This window comes from Myxocyprinus asiaticus, chromosome 22 (genome assembly GCF_019703515.2).
Source record: "Myxocyprinus asiaticus isolate MX2 ecotype Aquarium Trade chromosome 22, UBuf_Myxa_2, whole genome shotgun sequence".
Taxonomy (NCBI): Eukaryota; Metazoa; Chordata; class Actinopteri; order Cypriniformes; family Catostomidae; genus Myxocyprinus; species Myxocyprinus asiaticus.
Window position 1 is genome coordinate 40,973,589 of NC_059365.1, and position 23,912 is coordinate 40,997,500.

At 37.6% G+C, this 23,912-nt stretch overlaps 1 protein-coding gene across 2 annotated transcripts in view; it reads left to right on the forward strand.

Moving 5' to 3' along the window:
* The first annotated feature begins 480 nt into the window (after window positions 1-480).
* The window catches only part of LOC127413351 (fibroblast growth factor 18-like), a 25,393-nt gene continuing 1,961 nt past the window's right edge, over window positions 481-23,912 (forward strand). Inside the window, exons 1-5 of one of the 2 annotated variants that reach the window (XM_051650442.1) lie at window positions 481-1,465; window positions 1,645-1,681; window positions 12,797-12,968; window positions 19,785-19,891; window positions 23,406-23,912. The exon at window positions 23,406-23,912 is cut by the window's right edge and continues 1,961 nt beyond it. In XM_051650442.1, the coding sequence (XP_051506402.1) occupies window positions 1,431-1,465; window positions 1,645-1,681; window positions 12,797-12,968; window positions 19,785-19,891; window positions 23,406-23,684 (630 nt within the window). In that variant the 5' untranslated portion in view covers window positions 481-1,430 and the 3' untranslated portion in view covers window positions 23,685-23,912. The remainder of the gene's footprint in view (window positions 1,466-1,644; window positions 1,682-12,796; window positions 12,969-19,784; window positions 19,892-23,405) is intronic. The other variant, XM_051650443.1, reaches the window with a different exon arrangement.

Consider the following 23,912-nt stretch of genomic DNA (forward strand, 5'->3'; position numbering starts at 1 on the left):
ACTTGCATCTCAATACTGTCTGAGAGGAATCAACAAACTCCACCAATAAAATTGCTTTGAAGAAGTGAACAAACGAGCTGAAATTTGGAGGATGAATAATCAAAGCACGCAATAATATATATATATATATTAGTGTTTCCTGAGCAACTACTAAAACATTTTAGTAGCCTAGCTTATATATATATATATATATATATATATATATATATATATATATATATATATATATATATATATATATAATTTATTTTTTTATAAGCTAGGCTACTAAAATGTTTTAGTAGTTGGTCAGGAAACACTAATTCAGTTACACCTCCGTTCCCACCCCAAACGAACAAATAAATACAGTAAGTTTACGCTATACATAATTCTAATATATATATATATATATATATATATATATATATATATATATATATATATATATATATATCATTAATATTATTATTAACAATATTGCTTTTAAATTTGATATTCATTTTAGTTTTGGAAAAGAAGTGTAAATTAACGCCTTTTTACCGCATCAGAAGAGAATTTTGTTATCACAAGTGTGAGGATCTGGTTTTGCTCAACTGAAATGCACCTGTTTACGAGTTCCAATGTGAAATCCGCAAGGAATTTTTTTTTTTTACTGATTCGCATAAAAACGAAGAGCTCAAGAAACTATGAGAAGCGCAAAGGGAAAGCGGTCCGACGGAGGAAAAGCGCATTGGTCTCTCGCAGATCACCCTATCAGGTGCAAAACCACTGACAGGTTTCCACCCACTACCAACCAAAAACCCCTCAGTGCGCTCCAACCCTCCGCGGCACACAGACAGACAGACCACTGACAGGAGTCCCGTACCATCACCAATCGCTCTTCTAGGATTCGCCAAGGGTCTATCCGCCTTTTTTATACAACTATCGCTTGGATAACAAAAGCAAATAGACAAAGCGAGACTTATTTTCATCTATCCTGACAGCTTTGAGTTGTTGAGAAAGTTTTCCCTCTCCAAACGACGGACATGGAAAGAGTGTGATCTATGTAAGGTGTGCGCTTCCAGGTGTCTTCGGCAGGTACGAACGGAATTTATCTTGTTTTAACGCATACTGGATCAAGACTAAGTAGCAAAGGCCGTGGATTGTTCTCCGCGTAGGAGACGCTCCGCTACAGCCTTTCTTACGAATTCAATCTTTGCGCGCTTTGGCGAGAGAGCGCCGTGCGCACGGCCGCGGACCGAGGCGCGGATCGGGGACGCCTCGGGGAAAGACATTGATTTGTGTTTATTCCGATCTTTTTGAAGCAAGGACGAGCCTCATGCTGCTTCCCGCGGCACATTTTCACTTCCTTTATCACTCTGTTCCCCGGGATTGCACATCTCCTCCGGGATTTTGAGTGTGAGACACTGGCGGGGCTCCGCGTCAAAGGCTGGAAACAGGTGTATTTGACCATGATGTCTGTTCTGCCTTCGAGGTTAATCTATGTGTAAGAAACATTTTTTTAATATTCACTTTGATTGAGCCCGTACATTCTTACCAATAGAAGTCGCCCAAAGCCAGGTTTGAGATGTACTGGAACATTTTTATCTGGTGTAATTGCTTGTGATTCACCCCTCCTTTCCTCGCTCTGTCTCTCCCTCTCTTTCTTTCTCTCTCTTTCTCCAGGTGTTTACATTTTCTGGTCCTCTACTTCCAGTTACAGGTAAGTCTGGCTGTCTCACTGTCTTTAATAATCTGGATTAGGGAAGGATTTTGAGCATGTGCCGCCGGTGCGCAAACACAAAGCGTGTTTAATTTGTTGTTTTAAGGTTTTTGTAAACACTGGCATGGGAAATATAGACCCTAGAGGGATGTAAAATAAAAGTGGGTGTGGAGGTGTTTGTGATCTCGTCGGAGGAATTGAATTTCTCTTTAAAAATGATTGTGGATTTCCCTGTTGCGTTTCTTTTTGTTGCATCCAGACCTTCGTGACAAATATCTCAAACTAATTTATCTGTAATTGTCACAAACGCAAATCTTTCCCTCGGAATAGATAGGACATTTAATGTATTCACTTGTATAACCTTGAACGCTAAAATGAGCATTTTGCGCAATGTAAGGAGACGCTGAATATATATAGGCCAATATATATATATATATATATATATATATAAACGCAGAGAATGTCTAGAGAATTTGCACAACGACACCCCCGATTAACCTTTTGTACTCTCCAAGAAATTAAGAAAATAATTATTTGAAATTAAAGTGACAGCCAGATACATTTGGCTATGCATCCCCAGACAAATAGATTGAAATTAAATTGAAGTAATGGATTAGACTGCTATAAAGGCATTATTAAAGGAATATCCCGTGCTCAATACAAGTTAAGATCAATCGACAGCATTTGTGATATGATGCTGATTAATAAAAAAGTCCCTCATTTATTTAAAACCAAGCAAAAATCGGGGTTACATTAAGACACAATGGAAGTGAATGGGGCCAATCCATAAACGTTAAAAAACTCACCGTTTTAAAAGTATAGCCACAAGACAGAAACAATATGCGTGTTAAAATGATTTTAGTGAAGTAAAATCGCTTACAGTCCACTTGTCTGTGTAAAGTTAAAGCCAATTTTACAACTACGTTGCTATAACAACGTAAGGCATCCAAAAATACTAAAACAACCGTAAAAAATGACGATTTAAACAAACCTACAGCTCAAATAATACACGAGTTTTAACAGAAGGATTAATGTAAGTGCTTTTCTAAAATTATAAGCTTCACAGTTCTGCATTTAAACCCTCCAAAAATTGGCCCCATTCACTTCCATTGTAAGTGTCTCACTGTAACCTCCAGGAGGGATGAGTCAAAATTAAGTTTTGTGGTAATCAATATTATATCACAAATGCTGTCGATTTAGCTTATCTTGAACCCAGAACATTCCTTTAAATTACTATCTGTCTATCTCTCTATCTATCTAATGTTTTGGAAAAACTTGACCGTTGCTTGAACTTAATGTTGTAGAATATGATCCAATACTGTTAAAAAAAACTTGTGGATACCTCATGAAGTTGGTTGAGAGATTGCCCCAAGTGTGCAACGCTGTTATCTAAGCTAGGCTTCTTTGAAGAAGAAAGAAATAACGATTTTCTTCATTTAGAGGGCAGCCAGGTGACCATACAAATAGAATTTCCTTTATAAAGCAATTACGTTATGACTAGCTCACCTGAGCTGAAACCTCAGGCTCTCCCAAGACTTTGAGGAAGGTGACTAATCCTCTGAATCTCTGACTGAATTCAGCTAACACAATATACAGAACAAATAAGTAATTAGATATGTGCAGTTCCTCGAATCGACTTTACTGACAGATGAACATACCTTACAAGGCGAGAACAGCAACATTTTTTGTTCCCCCCTCTGGCAAATGGGTCAAGGCAATGTGATTATAAAACCTGCATCAGAATGTCGTAATAGAGGGGGAAGATCTACAAAGACACCTCTCAAATAATGAACAAAAAGCCACTGATTTGAAGAAAGCGAGACCCAAGGTTATATAAATCTGTGCGCTCAGTTTTGTTCCAAAGCAGTTGGCACAAACAAGGCCACAGTGTGGCACAGCCTGCTTTTTGAGTAAGTGACAACAGTAGTATAGATCTTTAATTGTATGCCAGATCATTGATAGACTGAATATAGAGGAGACTGTGGCTAGTTGTCACATGGGGAAGTTGTCACAAGTGTGATATCTCTGTAACTATATGGTTTTGAATCAAAAAGTCAATTACGCAAATATGAGGTTTCTCTAGCAGTGGTTTTGTAACAACTAGCCCCGTTCTCCTCTACATATCACCTGTTTTTTGCTGCTAACTGCTAACCTTGACCTTCAGTGTTGTTGTAGTATTCATTCCACAAACACACAAGGTTGTTATTAATGAGATGCAGTGAAAGAGACGGCACGATAAGCACAGTTTAAGTGGCAGTGCACTGAAGCGTTGTTTCCTGAGATACATCCTGCACAGAGAGTGTCTGCAGATACGGCCTATCTGACATGCAAGAGTGCTGAGATTCTTAGCGAGAACAGGGCCGTCTTTTGAAGTCGCATTGATATTCGATTGCCTTGGTTGGCTTTGAAGGGAGTCGGGCGGTGTGATAAAAAAATGTTTGGCCGTGGCGGGCTCCCTGCATAGGCATGCCCTCTCCAACCTGCTCCCGTCCATATGCAACTGTCTTCAAAACACACCTCTGTGTTTGACTAGATGGCCAGATTTCAGAGTAAATCCTTCCGAGGAGAGGCTGTATGTGTGAGTGTTTGTGTTTTTACGCAAGTAGTGTTATTACAAGCAGAAACTGGCAAACAGTTAAAAACTGACATTGATTCTATGTTAAACTGAGTTGTTCTGACATTGGAGACAGTCATGTAATGAATTTAGGGTAATTTAATTTATAGATGGATCCATAAAATCAGATTTGAAATTAATTTAGGCTTTCCAGAATGATTGATAAGCTTGTGTATGCTGATGTTTCCAAAAAAATGTTTTTTGATCAAATGATATTATGTGTTTTATTTTACACATATCACGGCAGTTCCGAGGTGAAATGTCCACCGTGTGGCACTAAAAGCGAGTTCAATGTTATTCAAAACAGATGAGGTTTTTAAGGTCAATGCTTTATCAACAAAACCGACCTCCCTACCCTAAACCTTAAACCTAAACCTAACCAATAGTGCCATAAAAAGCAAATGTGAGATGAAAAAAGCAGTTGCTGGTGTAACCATGTCATTTTGGGGTACTTCTATGACAATTAAGGCCAAAGTATACACTGTGTGTTCGCGTTACTGATCGCTTCGTGTACAGTATGCGTGACGCGAATTTCGTTATCAGCACCGCCGCACGGCTTGACCGCGTGCCGCTCAGATTTTCTTGACCCGTGGATGCAGTCCTTGTCTGTGTGCATCGTCGTCTTATGCACCAGCCATTGACTGTACTAAAAGAATATCTCAAATCTGCTGCAGTGTGCATGTGTCAAACGCGTTCGTGTTCACTTGCGGTCAGAAAAGTATACTCATAAAGGCAATGCGGTCGGCCGGGCACGATCTGATCCGGAATGCACAAACACGAAGTATACCTGGGCCTTTACGCGTCGACTCGCATGCTTTTGAAGACTCATACCCCGGTTCTTTACATCACAAGTGCAACACTATCAGATAAACTTTTTGATCAGACTAGAACAAGCTTTCAAATGTAGTTTATGTAATGCAAACGTTAAAATGTATCGCCTTACAAGTCATGCGCTGTAGTAAAAGTGTTTAGATGTCATAAGATAGCATTGTGTGAGGAACAGGACGAAAAGTAAGTGCTTATGAACTAATAATTTGCCGTTTTACTCATGATTTGTGTGAAAGGGAATAAAAGTCATTGTTGTATAATCGCCAAAAATACTTGGGCATTTAAATCTCACTTAAAATATATGAATATCATTGCATTAGACAACAAAATATCAAACCAAGTGGCATCTGAAAACACATGCTGCTAGAGCTTTTCTCAGAACTAACTTTAGTTTTATGAGACATTTTTGCAGAATTTTAAGCAACTTGGATGTATGAAGTCAGTTCCCCTCAAGGTCACACAGGTGTCCTAGCAAAGTGACCACAGTTCAGCACATTAACCCTATAATGCTGTGTGAATCAAATATGATACACAATGTTTGACGGCTCCTGTTTCACACTCTGTTCAAGCTGACGAGCCAAACAACCTATAGTATGCAAAGTTTCACATGTTTATGGCACCATCTAGTGGCTATTTGTGAAGAAAAAAGTGGTTTCAATGTCTATATCGATCGATTTAAAATGGCGGCGGACATGCACAAAAGTGACTCTTATATTGGAATAAATGACAGCTTATTTTAATAAAGTAAAAGTGACAGTAATAATTAAATTGTTGCTGGTATTTTAAAATAAGCATTTGCTGAATATAAGAAAAAAGTTTTACAGTTTCCCTTTTATAAATGCCAATAGAGTGTCTGGTGCATAAAATACATATGATAAAAATTACTTATTGAAAAAAGAATATTTTATTCATATTGTATTTGATGTGCTGAATTGAACTGTGATACATTTCAGTCCATATTTATAGACCAAGGAGAGGAAGTTGTCATGGCCAAACTCTCAAACATTTAGTATCTCTGAAAAGCCCAGGGAATCCTCTGATAATACCTCAAGATTTAACACTGTAGCATGTATGGGCTAAGAAAAACTTCAATAACAAATATCCTACACAAATATGAATTGCTGGGCCTCAGGAGGATAATGATCTTTAAAGTCGAATATATCCAATATGAGGCATAAAAAAAAAAAAAATGTGCAACATTTTTTTTACGGTTTCTATTTATAGTTTGTCTAATGGTACTAAAAACTGTTTAATGTCAAACAAATATACAATTTTCTGACAGTTCTTTCACATGTCAGGGTTGAACATGTTCCACCAACATTTGACAACCACAAAGTGTTCAAATAAATTTCTTTTAATTTTGAACAGTATATCTATGCATTTTAATAACTTAATACTAACAAACTTCTCATTGTGAAATGTTTTGCTTGAAAAGTGTGCTTTCTTTCTTGAAAATCAGTGCTACTTGTTTTGATATTTTGCTGTCTAATGCAGTGACATTCATACATTTTTAAGTGTGACTTAAGTGTCCAAATACCTCTTAGGGGCCACTGTAAATGGAAGTGGTTTCTTTCCATTGAAAAAATGTTTTCGTTCTGTGAGCACGTTTCCCCTCGTGTTCCCTAAATGTCATTAATTAGCTGAGGTTAAAATAACACATAATGGAAGCATGTAATTTGTGTGTAATTAACCACCTGAGAGAAGCCACATAAAAGCTCATTACAGGGTAATTACCCCTCGTTTCAGCCGGAGAGAGCAGTCTTGGCTGGGATAGAGATTCCAGGGTTTTTTAGAGGTATATGTTTTCCTCCCATATAGAGGAAGGATATTGGATAAGATGCGGGATAGCTTGTTTTTGTGCAAAGCCTCGGGTGATAGGCACAGAGTGTGAATGTGAGTGATGGCTCCATATTGACAGGAGATGTCGTGGCAACCTGTGTTGTATTTTATTATGTTTGTGTGTGTGCAAATGCATAATTTTCCAGTTGTGTACATGTATGTATTTCCCGTACTTACAGGTGTGTGTGTGTGTTTGATGTATGAGTGTGATTCTTACCCTAGGCAGATATTTGTTTGATGACAGATTTGGATCTTTCAGGTGGATAATTGCTGGAGACTTGCTAGTGGAAATTGAAAACTTCACTTCTCGGTTCTCTAGCTCCAGGCTCATACTATTCAGCTGTTTTATTTATTTAGAGAAAGAGAGAGAGAGAAGGAGACGGGCACCAAAACATGCCGAAATCATTGCATCTATACAAATTTCTCGATTTGATTTGATTCTGATTCACAAGCTCTCAATTCGATTTCAATTGAATTAGATTCTAATTCAATTGGGTATATTTCAGTTATAATCAGTGCTGGGTGTAATCTGATTACGAAGTAATCAGTTACTGTAAATTAATTACTTTTGAATTCAAAAGTTGTGTAATCAGATTATAGTTACTGACTTTCAAATAAATGAATTATTTTTAAGTACATTACTTGGGTTACACATATATATAAAATAATATTATTTATCTATAATACATTTATGTATTATAGATAATTTATACATTTATACGAGTCTATGACTTGCATGCAAAAATGAACAAAGAGGAAAATTAGACATTATTTATATTTTTTTTTTAGCCGAAAAAAACTTTTCTGCGGTGTGTTTTAGAATTTTTTTTAAACTAAAGAAATTAGTACTGTGATTACTTTTCCCATTATGTAATGAGTAGTGTAATATGATAAAAATTTAAGAGAAGTAATTAGTAATTTTTAGTGGATTAATTGTTTTGAGTGAATTACCCAACACTGTTTTTTTAATGCCATTTTGCTTACCAATAAAAAAAGTCTAACTCGCTAATGTTTATAATTATACAGGGGACTTACTTTCTTGGTACTAGTGTTGTCACGATACCAACATTTCAGTAGACTGCACCGATACCAGTCAAATTTCATGATTCTCTATACCAATTTCGATACCACAGGAAAAATAGGTAACATACTCCTTTAGCCAAATAAAATGATAAATTTCGATGCAAATAATAAATTAAAACAATAGCATGTTTCCTTCGAGTGTTTCTCGATTAAGTAAACACTTACGTTTTTTAAATAGGACCCAATAAAATCAGTTTTTTTTTTTTATATATATATTCAGTTAAAAAAAATTCCCAAATTTCCCAAGATTATTATAATTTTTTTTTTTTCAGATTGTTTTATTTTTATTTTATTTTATTTAAATTCTTTTTCTGAATTAATTTTTATTTTGAAGTGAAGGCTTTTCCAGTTCTGTGTTTTTGATGGTAACTTCACACTTCCGGATAAGATGGTTATACGACCCAGTGTGATTATTGATGCACGAAATATTGCATTTTAATTATATGAATATATAGTCTGCAGGCGCTGGGCACACCACATTGAATGTGCATTCTCTTCTGTCATCTACTACTGCAAGCACAGTGTGTGTTGCACATAAAATGTGGTGTTTTGAGCATATGAGCGGTTTTACACATTCACATTGCAGCATGCAGAAATTAAATCCTATCCTTTTGCGGTTTAATAATCAAACTAAGACAGGGATGCTCATTACGTCAATCGTGATCGACCAGTCGATCGTAAGACGACCACTGATTGATCTTGTTAACAGGTCAAAAGGGAAAGGGATACAAACAACATAAATTACGATAATCTTAAAGATCATGTTTTATTTCTTTTTGTCGTCTCTCCCGCGCATGGATTTCTGAAACGCAGGATGGCAGGGGAAGACTCATTCATATTTATTAGGAAAACGATACCTGATTGGATAGCGATAGGTTTATGGGTAGGGTTAGGGTTGTGATATTTTTTTTTGACTAATCAGGTATCGCTTTCCTCATGAATATAATGGACCCATTCCATTGCCATCGTATGTTTCGGAAATTCGCCCCTGCGCACTGTTTGACTGACAAACGCTTTCTCTCTGTGCGTGCTAATGTGTGTGTGTGTGTGGTAAGAGCGCTCACGATAATGCGGATACACGTCAGTGTGACTGTGTGATGGTACACTGTAAAATGCCTGTCTTTGCACGAGGTATTAATTAAAATACAATCAGTTATGTCAGAAGTAAACGTACAAGCGTGGTAGACCTGCCCGTATTAATATTAGACTTTAATATCAATCAAACAACCAGAACAAGAAAAAGAGACTATTAATTGCTCTTGGCTAGATAACTTTAGTAGCTTTAAAAATATTAATGTATTGTAATCATGCAGTGAAAGCCTGTGATCTATTAAGTTTTATGGTAAATTTGTTTATTTTATTTTTCAATTTCTGAACGTATACTTGAATATATATTGATACTGCTGTTAGAAAATTTAAGCACTGTTTTCTAAATTTGTTTCTATGTTCTTATTTGAATAATTACTTCAGAACTTAAAACAATGTTTACCTAATTAACAAATTAGTATTAGTTTTGGTATCAAGAATTGTCAAATTGCACTGGTACACATGTAACGATTACTGAAATTTTGGTATCGTGACACTGCCTACAATACATGGTAGATCTTACTATAATGGCATTATGAAAAAGGAGATCTCATGCCATAGAAGTGTGAGCACGTCTGCACTAGGACATATCACAATTTTTATTTGATTAATTGTGCATTTTAGTGTAAAGGAGTACCCGAGCACGAATTCAAATAAGTGTGTGAGCAGTCGTCTGTCAGTCAGACAGCCCGCGTGGACCATACTTAGTCAGTGCTCAGTACTACTGGTACTGCAGAAACACTGGTATAGTTACATCTTTTTTTATTTTAGTATCGACTTGGTACCAAAGTACTGGTACTTTTGACATCACTACTTGGAACATTCTGAAAATAATAATTAAATTAACAACAGGGCCCAAACTATGCAGTTCATTTGGTATTTATTTAACAGATTTAATAATCAACACAATTAAAATTGTACATTAAATTATTGAAAAGGATTAATTTGAGGGTTTAAAATCTATATTTTTACCCAGTCCTGATGTTATTGCACATAACAAACTTTGATTAAATTTGTAATACTTTTCAAACTGTACGTCACATTGTAAATGAAGACATCTTTTTTTTAATACACATCTCAGGTCTTATTGTGTATGATTCATGCATGTTATTCCAAGGAAGAAAAACAAGTTATTCTTCAAAATGTAATTATTTGCTCAACATCTGAAATGGCTTTCCATTTCGGCTGATGTCACCAAACATTAAAGCATTCAAAACAGATTAATGTGCAACAAGGACATTTTTTTTAGTGACTGGTTAAGTGCTCATGGAAAAGATGTGTTTTTAGCCATTTTTTGAAGACAGTATGTGAGTCAGCTTCACGGATGGAGTTGGGAAGGTCATTCCACCAATGTGGTATGATGAAGTTTATATTCCCGAAAGTCCGGGAAAATGTTTTGGTGCCTCTTTGTGTTGGTACAACAAGGCGACGTTCCTTAGCCGACCGCAGGCTTCTAGTGGGCGTGTAGCTTTGCAGAAATGATTTTAGGTATGCTGGAACAGACCCAGTGACTGTTTTGTATGCCAGCATCAGAGCCTTGAACTTGATACGTGTATCAACCGGCAGCTAGTGAAGAGAGACAAGGAGGGGTGTAACATGTGCTCTCTTTGGTTGATTAAAGACCAGATGTGCTGCTGCATTCTGGATCATTTGCAAGGGTCTAATTGCACATGCAGGGTGGCCTGCAATGAGAGCGTTACAGTAGTCCAGTCTAGTTATGACAAGTTACTGAACAAGAAGTTGTGTGGCATGTTCAGAGAGGAAGGGTCTTATCTTCCTGATATTGTAGAGTGTAAATCTACATGATCTTGCGGTCTTTGAGATGTGGTCTGTGAAATTTAGTTTGTTATCGATGGTTACCCCTAGATTTCTGACCGTTTTGGAAGGCATTACTGTAGTTACACCCAGCTGCACGGTGATGCTGTGTTCAATAGCAGGGTTGGCTAGAAAGACAAGGAGTTCAGTCTTGGCTGGGTTAAGTTGCAGGTGTTGTTCCTTCATCCAGGCCGAGATGTCTGCCAGGCAGGCAGAGATTCGGGCAGTCACTGTGGTTGTCGTTGGGCTTGAAAGATAAGTAGAGTTGCATGTCATCAGCGTAGCAATGGTAAGAGAAACCATGTGCCTGAATGATGGGTCCCAGTGATGTTGTGTATATAGAGAAGAGAAGTGGCCCAAGTACTGAACCCTGAGGTACCCCAGTAAGTAGCTGATGTGGCTTGGACACCTCACCTCTCCAGGCTACTTTGAAGGACCTACCTGAGAGATAGGAATTAAACCAGTCAAGCACAGTTCCTGTGATGTCTAGCGAACAGAGAGTGGAGAGTAAGATCTGATGGTTGACTGTGTCGAAGGCTGCAGAAAGGTCCAGTAGAATGAGGACAGATGATCTGGATTCAGCTTTCGCCTGTCTCAGCGACTCAGTGACAGACAGCAGGGCAGACTCGGTGGAGTGTCCACATTTGAAGCCTGACTGATGTCATCCAGCAGCTTGTTCTGTGAGAGATAGGCAGTGATTGAAAACTGCCCTTTCAAGTGTTTTTGCCATGAATGGGATGAGAGAGACTGAAATAGCACAATACATAGATCTTCAAATGATAAAATCGCTCACATTAAAGTGAAATAAAAATAATCAAATGGTGTAGCCTGCAACATAGTATACTTTACAACGGAAAATACTTAAATTAAGTGCTAAACCTTATAAGTGCTCTGCCTCACATTTCTGTGAGGCAGCGAACACTAGTATTGTCATATGCGTGAAGTTACACTGCGGCGATTTATTAGCCTCTTCGGGATGTTTTGGTTTTTTAATTGGTTAGTATTTAACTTCTGGAATTATTGTCTGCACAACAGAGTAAAAAAAAAAAAATTTTTTTTTTTTTTTTTTTTAACTTGACACAGTGTCTAAAAATGTTGTGGTCCTGAGCGAGACGCAAACACGTGTAAATAGCCCCTAACATCCCTAACTCGCACTATATTTGAAAAACTGACCCGAACCCGGCCCAAAGTCAGACAGTGTGTGGGGCACCGTCGGGCTTAAACTGGGTTGAAGACCTCTATTATAAATGTAGAATAACCGAATAGGGATTTTAGTGAATAGTGACACGGCGAAATTCTGCAGGCAAAAACCAGCAAAAATATAATTGTCAAGCAGCCTTAAATGTTGAACATTATACTCTGTGAGACTTAAGTAAAAAAATAAATTAAAAAACACAGCTAAAATGATATCCTTGTCCATTGTGAATATTCTGTGTAGCTGTTTATGAAGCACCGCCCTCACAGAGGTCACTGCCAAACCAAGCAAATTTCTATTTGTCAATGCGACAAATTCACCAAACTTGAACTCCACGCGAAATCCACGATTTGACATTTTTCACCACAGGAAGTCCATCTCGCGAAATGGTGATAAACGGCTTTTCATGTTGATTTTAATACCGCAACATTTGAAAAGACATGTTGTTATTCCTGTAGCTTAACTAGCAGAGCATGGTGCTAGCAATGCAAAGGCCATAGGCTCAATTCCCAGGCAATGCATGGATTTATGAAATGTAAAGTGTCGGACAAATGCACTAATGTAACGTAGATGTTGGTCTTGCATTATAAACTATAACCATCACTTCTATCTCTAAACCCTTGATTAACACATCTAATGTTCTTGCTGGTTCTAGGAATCGCACCAGAGTTCGGCTGACTTCCGGTTCTACATCGAGAACCACACTCGAGACGATGTGAGCCGTAAACAAGTGCGGATATATCAGCTCTACAGCAGAACCACAGGGAAACACGTGCAGATCCTGGGCAAGAAGATCAACGCCAACGGAGACGATGGGGGCAAGTACGGTACGGGAGTGTTCCTGTGCTTTAGATGCTTCAGCCAACTAGACTAAACCAATAAAAACACACCTGTGGTCTGACTCAGAATCTGTTCTGTTTACAATGAACACATTGTTCAACTGGTGCAACAAAATGATTCTTATTCTTTGAATTACATTTTTTTTTTTGTGTTGCGTAGAAGATCTTAAGAAATCGCACAAGTTGGCTCGTATAAAAACGTATGACTTTTATAAAGAAAAATAAAGAACCAATGAACGATTTTATTACGATTTTTCCTAATTTTAACCCCTTACCTAACCCCTAAACCTAACCTTGATTTTAATAGGAAAATAACTTTTGTGAAGCCCAGAAGAAAGAAAACATTGGGTTTGGATCGAGGGGAAGCATATTACAGATTATTGACATACATCAGTCATTTGTATTGCATAAATAAATATGGATTGAGTAACCAAATTTCTTCACAGATGTTTCCTTTCTTAAAATAAAGTGTTAAGAGGCTCGCTAAAATTTGATGGCTATATTTTAGTTCTATATTATAGTTCTGTTTGTTGTTTGGTTGGTCTCTTAGGGAATAAAAGTCAACTTTTTATCTGAGCTAAGCCGTACGATATCTTGAGATTTTGCCATATCGTGTGAACAATTACGAGTTATCATGACAGACTATTTTGCACATATCTTGCTTGTTAATTTACTTAATATTTTGGTTACCAATAATAGCATGATATTCTCAGCTATGTTTAACACCTTTCATCATGTTTAAATCCAATTTGCAAATATTCCCCCGGAATAAATTCAGAACGTCGAATAATCTTAGATATGCTAATAACATACCTAAAATTACATTCTCTTCTATAATGTCCAAACTGGACCATTATTAATCAAAATTTGACAAACTATAAACAAAACAAAAACCCTCGAAACTGATGGGCAGCTTGCCCTAGCAGTGCTAGTGTGAGAAGGGGAGACTTTTAGTGAAGATAAACACATTGAATGCTGCACTTCACTTTGCAGACTGATACAAGCATGTTTATATTCCACTCTTGAATTCATTTTTGTCAGTCAGAGATGCTCAGCATAAAAATTCCTCAGCAGACATGATTCTAAAAACCTTTAGTCCTGTATTTCTGTACCTGGGTAATCCTGTTACTCCTTTGGATTTGTAGTTCTTCTTGTATGCGTTTGGGTTAAACTAATGCTAGCGAGGGAGTCAGAATTGTACGTTTTATTTAGTCACTGGTCTGTTGTGTCAGCAGCATGGTTTAATGTGATCGTCTAAAGTTTTTGTTGTTTGTACTGTATGTATAGCATTTTTTTATATAAGATAATTTGTTATATAAATGATAATATTGGAAGCACGGTTAGGAGTGTGTTTAATTTTAAGAATTTGGTTGGCTGCTGAGTTGGTTAGAATCACTGGTTTGTGTTTTGTGTATGCAAGTTGTTCTGTTGATGGTTGGTGCCGTATTCAGAACTAGTCAAGCTGGTCCCATGTTACTATACCTGCATTTTACAGTTTTTACGTGGCTTGTTGTATGTATCACGGCAGTTTCCTGGTGAAATGTGCACTAGAAGCGCTAGAACAACAATGACATTTATTCACTTTCACACAAATGACGAGTAAAATGGTAGATTATCAGTTTGCAAACACTTACTTAAGAGCACGAGTCGACACGTGTGCCGAAAGTGTCATAGAAGCACCACAAAATGATTTAGTTGCTTTAGCAATTGTGTTTTTCATCTTACATTTTCTTTTTATGACACCATCGGTTAGGTTTAAGGTTTAGGGTAGGGAGTTCAGTTTTGTTCATTTAAAACTCAATAGAGCATTCACTTAAAAACCTCATCTGTTTGGGAGAACATTTAACTCGCTTTTAGCGCCACACAGTGGACATTTCACCTTGGATCTGCCGTGATACTCGCAATGAACCACATAATATCATTTTGCAAAAAGGTTGCCAAAAGGTTTTCTTTTATCATTGTAAGGTCATAAACAGTTTAAGCAAAACCCAACCGGCAAACAGAGACTTTTGCCCATTACCCAGATTTTGAGTTGCATGTAAAGACCTTTACCAGAGTTCCAACCATTATCCAATGTGTGCAAGTAATGTCGCATGGCTGTTTAAGATTTGACGTCAAAAGCAGAGAATAACCCAGTATTTTTGGATAGTTTTCAGGGGGTATTACTGTTCATGTAAGTGCGCTCAGTGTTAGTTTAGCAGCGCAGCATTGGCTGAGCAAAGCTAAGTTGTATTAGCACAAGAGGAGGCAGATCCAGGTAAACCCCCACACCTGGCACCTGTGAGCTCCATGAAACTCTCTCTCTCTCTCTCTCTCTCTCTCTCTCACACACACACACATTCTATGCTCCTTTGAGTCAGCTTTACCCTTGTGTTACTGCTGTCTTGTCAAAGTTAATGTTTAAACATTCAAAAACAAAAGGAGTGCTGAGCATGTTTAAATAGCTCCTCATTTATGTACTGCACTTCTAGGATCAGAGTTAGCCTACTATACAACACTTTATTTAGGCTTATGGTTTGGATAAGGAGTTAGACATTATGGTTAGGTTTAGATTTGGGTTAGGGGTTAAACTTGAGTCAACTCATACAATTTCTCATGATTTTGCCATCTCATACTTCTATCACAACTTGTCATGTGACTGGGTTGACATGGCTCCATCATGAAATGGAATGGCACTTTTGCCAGAACACTCGCCCTTTCTGCAGTTGGTCGACTTTTTTTCTTCTTTTTTTTTTATATTATTTGGGAAGGACAGTGTCCAGTTAACATCTGTTCTTTAATATTAATAAGCTACACCAAATAAATCTCTGAAATCACCTGGTACAAGATACTGTATGCACAGATGGTAGGCTGACTGCTTAAAAAAGTAGATTTTTAGTTACAGGTTCATTTAAATACAGAAAGATGTGATTGTGACTGCTTTTGTGTCACTTTCCTGACAGAATCCCACAACAAATCCTATTCTATTTTTTTTTTTTTTTTTATTATTTATTTATTTTTTTCATGAAGCTTTAGAATTTTTCAAGCATATCATTTAAAACAGCATGTTCTTGTAAAGGGACCTGTGCTCAGGAGCGGGATCTTTGCCACTCTCATTTGATCTGAAGTGCTCTGCCTGGATTGGCTGCCCCTCTCATATTACCCCGGGCTGTTTTCGAAGGGGACAGTTTTGGTGTTGCTCTCTAAGCCTCTCTGCTTTGAGCACCTTTGAATAGCCCAGTGTGTTAAACAAATGGATCATCCTAACTTTTTGATTGAATGAGCACGGACTAAAGGCAAGTGGAAACCCAATCCCCAGGGATCTGATCTGCTCCAAGGAGCTTGGTGGATTGCATCCCCCCAGAGAGGGGGCCCTTAACAAAGGTGGCTACAGAGGGAGAGAGAATAGTGTGTTTGGTGTTTGAAGGATTGTGAGGGAGCTCCTCCCTATAGTGTATGATGAATACTTTTTCTAAGAACTTTTTTGTTTTGTTTTGTTTTTTTGATAGTTGATACATTTATATTTACTTTTTTATATGTACTTTTAACTTATTCAACTAAATAATATAAATAGATAATAACTATCATACAGATGGGTGAAATTACAATGATTCAGTTCAAACAGTTCAAACCAGTCTGGCCATTCTCTGTTGACCTCTCTCATCAACAAGGCGTTTCCATCCGCATAATAATCATTCATGCAATTGTCTAATCAGCCAATCATGTGGCAGCAGTGCAGTGCACAAAATTATGCAGATACGGGTAAGGGATGTGATCTCAGTGATTTGGACAGTAGCATGACTGTTGGTGCCAGATGAGCTGGTTTGAGTATTTCTGTAACTGCTGATGTCCTGGGATTTTCATGCACAACAGTCTCTAGAATTTACTACGAATGGTGCCAAAAACAAAAAACATCCAGTGAGCAGCAGTTCTGTGGATGGAAATGCCTTGTTGATGAGAGAGGTCAACAGAGAATGGCCAGACTGGTTCGAACTGACAAAGTCTATGGTAACTCAAATAACCACTCTGTACAATTGTAGTGAGCAGAATATCATCTCAGAATGCTATTCTGAGATGCGGGTTAGCGCTGTTTTAATGTTGTGGCTGATCGGTGTATATATATATATAAATATATATATCATTGTAATTTTACCCATCTGTATGATAGTTTTAAATTTATTTATATTATTGAGGGGGACCTACACAATAGTAGGCAGGTGGTTTTAATGTTGTGGCTGATCGGTGTATATATACACAATCATGCCACAGTCTAAATAACTGAAATAACATTTTCCCCCATTCTGATGGTTGATGTGAACATTAACTAAAGCTCCTGACCCATATCTGAATGATTTTATAAATTACACTGCTGCCAAAAGATTGGCTGATTAGATAATCGCATGAATAAGCAGGTGTACAGGTGTACCTACTAAAGTGGCTGATGAGTGTATATATATATATATATATATATATATATATATATATATATATATATATATATATACAGTGCATCCAGAAAGTATTCACAGCACTTCACTTTTTCCACATTTTGTTATGTTACAGCCTTATTACAAAATGGATTAAATTCATTATTTTCCTCAAAATTCTACAAACAATACCCCATAATGACATTGTGAAAGAAGTTTGTTTGAAATCTTTGCAAATTTATTACAAAGAAAAAAAGAAAAAAAAATCACATGTACATAAGTATTCACAGCCTTTGCTCAATACCTTTTTGAAGCACCTTTGGCACCAATTACAGCCTCAAGTCTTTTTGAGTATGATGTTACAAGCTTGGCACACCTATTTTTGGGCAGTTTCTCCCATTCTTCTTTGCAGGACCTCTCAAGCTCCATCAGGTTGGATGGGGAGCATTTTCAGATATCTCCAGAGATGTTCAATCGGGTTCAAGTCTGGGCTCTGGCTGGGCCACTCATGGACATTCACAGAGTTGTCATGGAGCCACTCCTTTGTTATCTTGGCTGTGTGCTTAGGGTCGTTGTCCTGTTGGAAGATGAACCTTCGCCTCAGTCTGAGGTCCAGAGCGCTCTGGAGCAGGTTTTCATCAAGGAAGTCTCTGTACATTGCTGCATTCAACTTTCCCTCGATCCCGACTAGTCTCCCAGTTCCTGCCACTGAAAAATATCCCCACAGCATGATGCTGCCAGCACCATGCTTCACTGTAGGGATGGTATTGGCCAGGTGATGAGCGGTGCCTGGTTTCCTCCAGACATGACGCTTGCCATTCATGCCAAAGAGTTCAATCTTTGTTTCTCATGGTCTGAGAGTCCTTCAGGTGCCTTTTGGCAAACTCCAGGCAGGCTGTCATGTGCCTTTTACTGAGGAGTGGCTTCCGTCTGGCCACTCTACCATACAGGCCTGATTGGTGAAGTGCTGCAGAGATGGTTGTTCTCCTGGAAGGTTCTCCTCTCTCCACAGAGAAATGCTGGAGCTCTGTCAGAGTGACCATCGGGTTCTTGGTCACCTCCCTGACTAAGGCCCTTGTCCCCCGATTGCTCAGTTTGGCCAGGCGGCCAGCTCTAGGAAGAGTCCTGGTGGTTCCAAACTTCTTCCATTTTCGGATGATGGAGGCCACTGTGCTCATTGGGACCTTCAATGCTGCAGAAAGTTTTCTGTACCCTTCCCCAGATCTGTGCCTCGATACAATCCTGTCTCGGAGGTCTACAGACAATTCCTTGGACTTCATGGCTTGGTTTGTGCTCTGACATGCACTGTTAACAGTGGGACCTTATATAGACAGGTGTGTGCCTTTCCAAATCATGTCCAATCAACTGAATTTACCACAGGTGGACTCCAATCAAGTTGTAGAAACATCTCAAGGATGATCAGTGGAAACAGGATGCACCTGAGCTCAATTTTGAGTGTTAAGGCAAAGGCTGTGAATACTTATGAACGTGATTTTTTTCGTTTTTTATTTTTAATAAATTTGCAAAGATTTCAAACAAACTTCTTTCATGTTGTCATAATGGGGTATTGTTTGTAGAATTTTGGGGAAAATAATGAATTTAATCCATTTTGAAATAAGGCTGTAACATAACAAAATGTGGAAAAAGTGAAGCGCTTTGAATATTTTCCGGATGCACTGTGTATATATATAAGGGCTATCAGTCGATAAAAATATTTGCTGAACAAGCTCCTCAAATAACAATAATTCAATATATAATGATGAAACAATTATAAATATTTATATTTAAAGAAGTACAAATTATATATATATATATATATATATATATATATATATATATATATATATATATATATCGTCATGTTGTACTTTCTGCTGATGTGTTGTTTGTTCTCTGTATAAGCTGCACATTGCCTATACAGCTGAAGTTTCGCTTACTGCCCCCTAGAGAAAGCAGGTGGTTATTACCTTATTACGGTCCGGGGACATGATTGTGTAAAAATACAATTAATTAATCACACTGAATTAACACGTTAAATTGACAGCTCTAATATGTATTATATAATATTTTATATACAATATACTTTTATTTATTTGTTTATTTATTGCTGTACAAACAGGGTGGGGGCTGCTTAATTGTCATGAAAATTATGTTACAGTGCAACAATGCAAATATCTTAATGCACCTAAAAATAGCCTTTTTTATTTATTTTTTCTTCAAGCACAACATCATTTTTTATTTGTTTCCTTTCTTTCTGGGGTGAAATATGACTGGGACATGTTCTTCGCAGGTTTTGTGAGATAGTATTTATTGCAGTATATTTACCTTATTTCACTCTGTGAACCTGACATATTTTTGCATGAACTTTAATTAAACAATGTTTCCTTTTTTATTACAGCTCTACTTGTTGTTGAGACAGAGTCATTCGGGAGTCACATTCGAATAAAAGGAAAAGAGAGCGGATACTACATCTGCATGAACAAGAACGGCAAAATTACTGGAAAGGTAAGTTTATTTTTACCATTTAAGAAAAAACTGGGCCTGTTAAGAAAATTCTCATTGAGACTAGAATATCTATCTGTTTGTGAATGTTAACATCACTGGACAGTCATGCATTGTACGATCATAGCAGATCACGTCATGCGTCCTGGCAGAACTACATTGGGTTTCAGAGGCTACGTTCACACTGCAAGCCAAGTACACAGTTCCAATTTTCTGCCCATCTCCTATCCATATCCCTATTAATTATTGGGGAAATGAGGCAAAAAAAGAGGTTACACTGGAATAAGAGCATTATTTGGGATCAGGTCAGCAAACACAACAGAATGGATTGCACATGTGCACAATCAGAGACAGGAACGTTGGGACTACAATGTACATTCTTGATCACACAGTGGGCCTCATTCTTGAAACTTTCATCAATATATGAGTAATTTCAGAGTAATTCGCGCGTAAAATAGACCTTCCCGAAAACTTTCCACCTTATTCACAAACACTTCGTACTACCCAGATTCGTTAGTAAAATGTGTTTGTATGTTAGTGAATTCCAAACATTCATAAATAGGGGGAGTTTTCACATTCATTCACAATTATCATAATCCATGCCCATGAAAACTGCATATAAGGAAGGCACCAGACTCGCTAGTAAATGCTGTTAACATCTATGTGGAACAGTATTTGAATAGTTTTATATGAATGAAGTGCATTCACATCATAAAATTTGGATATAGCAAGCAAAATAGCATGATAAAGAAAGTGAGGACTTACTGTCATCGCATGTTTTTGCTGACATATGATGCTCATTTGTGAATAAAACAGTTCAATAAGTAAATAAAAATGGTTTGAAATTAGTGTAAAATATGTCCACCACCATTCTCTGGTTCAGTTTGCAGTGCATCGCCAGCATAATTTTTGAAACTTTGAGTAACTCCTGATGGTAACAGTGAATACTTGCAACTTGAAGAATCTTCAGAGAAATTAATAGAATGTCCAAACAAGTGCTTTGAAATGATGTAAGAGATTACAGATTTGCAAGCTATGTGACAGTGTGCAGGCTTTTTCCATTTTTTTCCCATTGTATTGTGTACGCACCTGCCCACAATGTGTTTATTTATGGGTTTAACAGTATTAGCACTGACCATACGTTATAAACTGAATGCGATTTACCGATGCCTATTCTAAATTATGAAACCTAAATTATAAAGCTCTTATCAAATAAAAAAAAATAAAAAACTGTCCAACCAGTCATGTTAGAGGGCATTCATTTTTTCGAGAACAACCAAGCACTTCTGCTGAAAAACGATAAGCAGAGTTGGGAAAAAATGTTGCTTGGAAAAAATTAATTCAAGCAGTAAAGAAATGTTTCTAAATAAGAATAGGCTATGTTTTTTTATTTTAATTTTTTTACGAATTTGTTATTTTTTAAAGGTTAACTAAGGTTCACCAATTTAATTATTAGTAATTTGTTTCATTACTTATTTAATTTGACTTCTATCAAAATGTAGTCAGTGAGAGTTTGCCTGAAAGAACACAAGTTCCGATGAATTATGCACAATTAACACGTGGTCGGGAGAAGGTGTAAATTTTGTTCGTACAAACTAATGTTTTAAAAAACGAAAGCTTTCATGAATCTGAGAATTTATGTCACAACGGCTTTACGAACAGTTTACACAAAAATAATTCTGCTTGTGTTTCATGAATAAGGCACAGTGTCTCCATGGAGAACTTTACGATTCCTAGGGCTAACTATTGACTACACATGTCAGCGCATATATATCAAACATGCAGTTATGACGAATGTTCCGAAGTGACAATTCACACTGAAGTCACATTGCATAAAATGAGATATGAAAGGTGGTTTGGAAAATATGAATACAAATACTCGAAAAACGAGTCTTCCCCTTGTGTGTCTCGCTACTAAAACACCAAATATGGGACCAAAGGCTTAATGCGGTACAGTCAGCAACCCTAGTTTTGTACGCATGCTCAGACAAACAGGTGATTTTTTTAATTTCCTGTGAATTGTGCAGCTAGGTTGTAACAATGTTCACTGAATGTCAACTTTCTATAATGGATGAGTTTGTAGCTGGGACAAATTTTGGATATAAATTTTCAAAACCACTGCTACAACTGCTGTAACCACATCATGATGGTTACCTTATGGAGCCAGTCAACGTGTATTTTAATACCATCTATTCAAATACAAATGAAATATTTAGGTATGCTGTTTTGAGGTATAATTGTACTTTTTTCCAAAGTTCCTGTAACTGCCATACCACAAACAAATTTGAAGTGGAAATAATAACACCCCCTACATTTAGCCTTGAATAGTATATTCCATGGTTCACTTGGCTTGTATTTAACTGACCATAAGTTCCAGAGAGGGGCACAATTATTGTGTCTTGTTGTCAGAGGGGATGGCCTTTCTTTTTAAAACATTAGGCTTTGTAAATTAAGGAGGCGTCCTTATCAGTCAATGTGTGGAATATAGATTGGTCATCTAAGTTGTTTCAGAGTGAACTCTGAAAGCAGAGGTATTCACAGAGCATAAAACTTCCAAAGCGTTAATCAAGTGCAAATGCACCACCGCATAGCACTACACCTGTTCACCAACTACTTAGTTTACGCAGCAAAGCATATTGCATACCGCTCTATGCTGCTCTGAGTATCGCTTATTTTTGTTTCTCTGCAAATGCACCAAACTTGAAGAATTCTGAAGACTCACAGTTGTTTAGAAATACCAATAATGTTACCAAATTAAATAAAATGATTTCTATATATGTTTTCATTGATCATGGTATAAATACTGGGGGGGGGGGGGCTAGGCCCACCAAGTTGTGCCCACCAAGAAACTTGCGATCCACCCAACTCAGTCAGATGGCAAAACGATGAAGAGAGAATCACTTGCCCACCATAAAGATCAAAATGCTCCCTCAAAGACCACATCCTAGTACTGACCCTGGTTCCAAATACAGCAAATATACTGTTGGAGGTTGCAGAATTGCTGACAGTTTCTAGTAGGCGTTACTACACATAAAACACTGATTTACCATACTGTAACAAAGTTCATGATGGGATACAAGGAGGAAGCGGGAGACGGCGAATTCAACTCAAATGGTATTTAATTTATAACACAAAATTTGCTTTTCAGCACCTCACTCATTAATCACACTTTTCAGCGCACACAGCTCAACACAGTCTCTGAGTGAGTGTGGTAGCTCTCTCTCCCTCACTGGCGTCTGGCTTGCTCTTAAATCCATCTCCAACTCTCACTGCAATGACAAACAGCTGTTAGAGACAATCATTGCCAGGTGATGATCCTTACCCTTCTCATCTCCTGATCTCGCTCTCCAATCACAAGCCGGCACTCAACCACACCCCCACCACCACACATACATAGACATATTCTGGGTTTAGTTAAGCATATGCCTGTAGTCACTTGCGTTCATGTATTATGACCAATCGAACCCTCTGCTGGTCCAAACATTTTCTGACATTTTATCTTGTCCTCTCTCCTCAGCCCAATGGGAATAACCAGGATTGCGTCTTTGTGGAGGAATATTTGGAGAATAACTACACAGCACTGGTCTCTGCCAAGTACAAAGGCTGGTATTTGGGTTTCAACCGAAAGGGTCGACCCAAGAAAGGCTCAAGGACCACACAGACGCAACAGGAAGTGCATTTCATGAAACGCCACCCCAAGGGTAAAGTGGACCCTCTGGAGGAGTTCCGTTTCACAACAGTAACAAAACGGACACGAAGGGCGCGGCGTTTAAAACCCAACCCCAAAACGAATTGAGTCAGTGAGGATGAGTGTACACTGTTCCCTAAGGATCTCACGTGCTTCTTACCTTAAAGACTAATCTTATGGAAGAGCACACAAGTAAAAAATGGCTACAGAAACGAGAAAAGAAGCTTAAAAAAGTTCAAAGATGTTTTATTTTTATATTTCAGAAGCTTCAAGTTTCTACCAGCTGTTGAATGTTTATGGGTTGTTTTTTTTTTATGTAATATCGGTGTCTGTTAT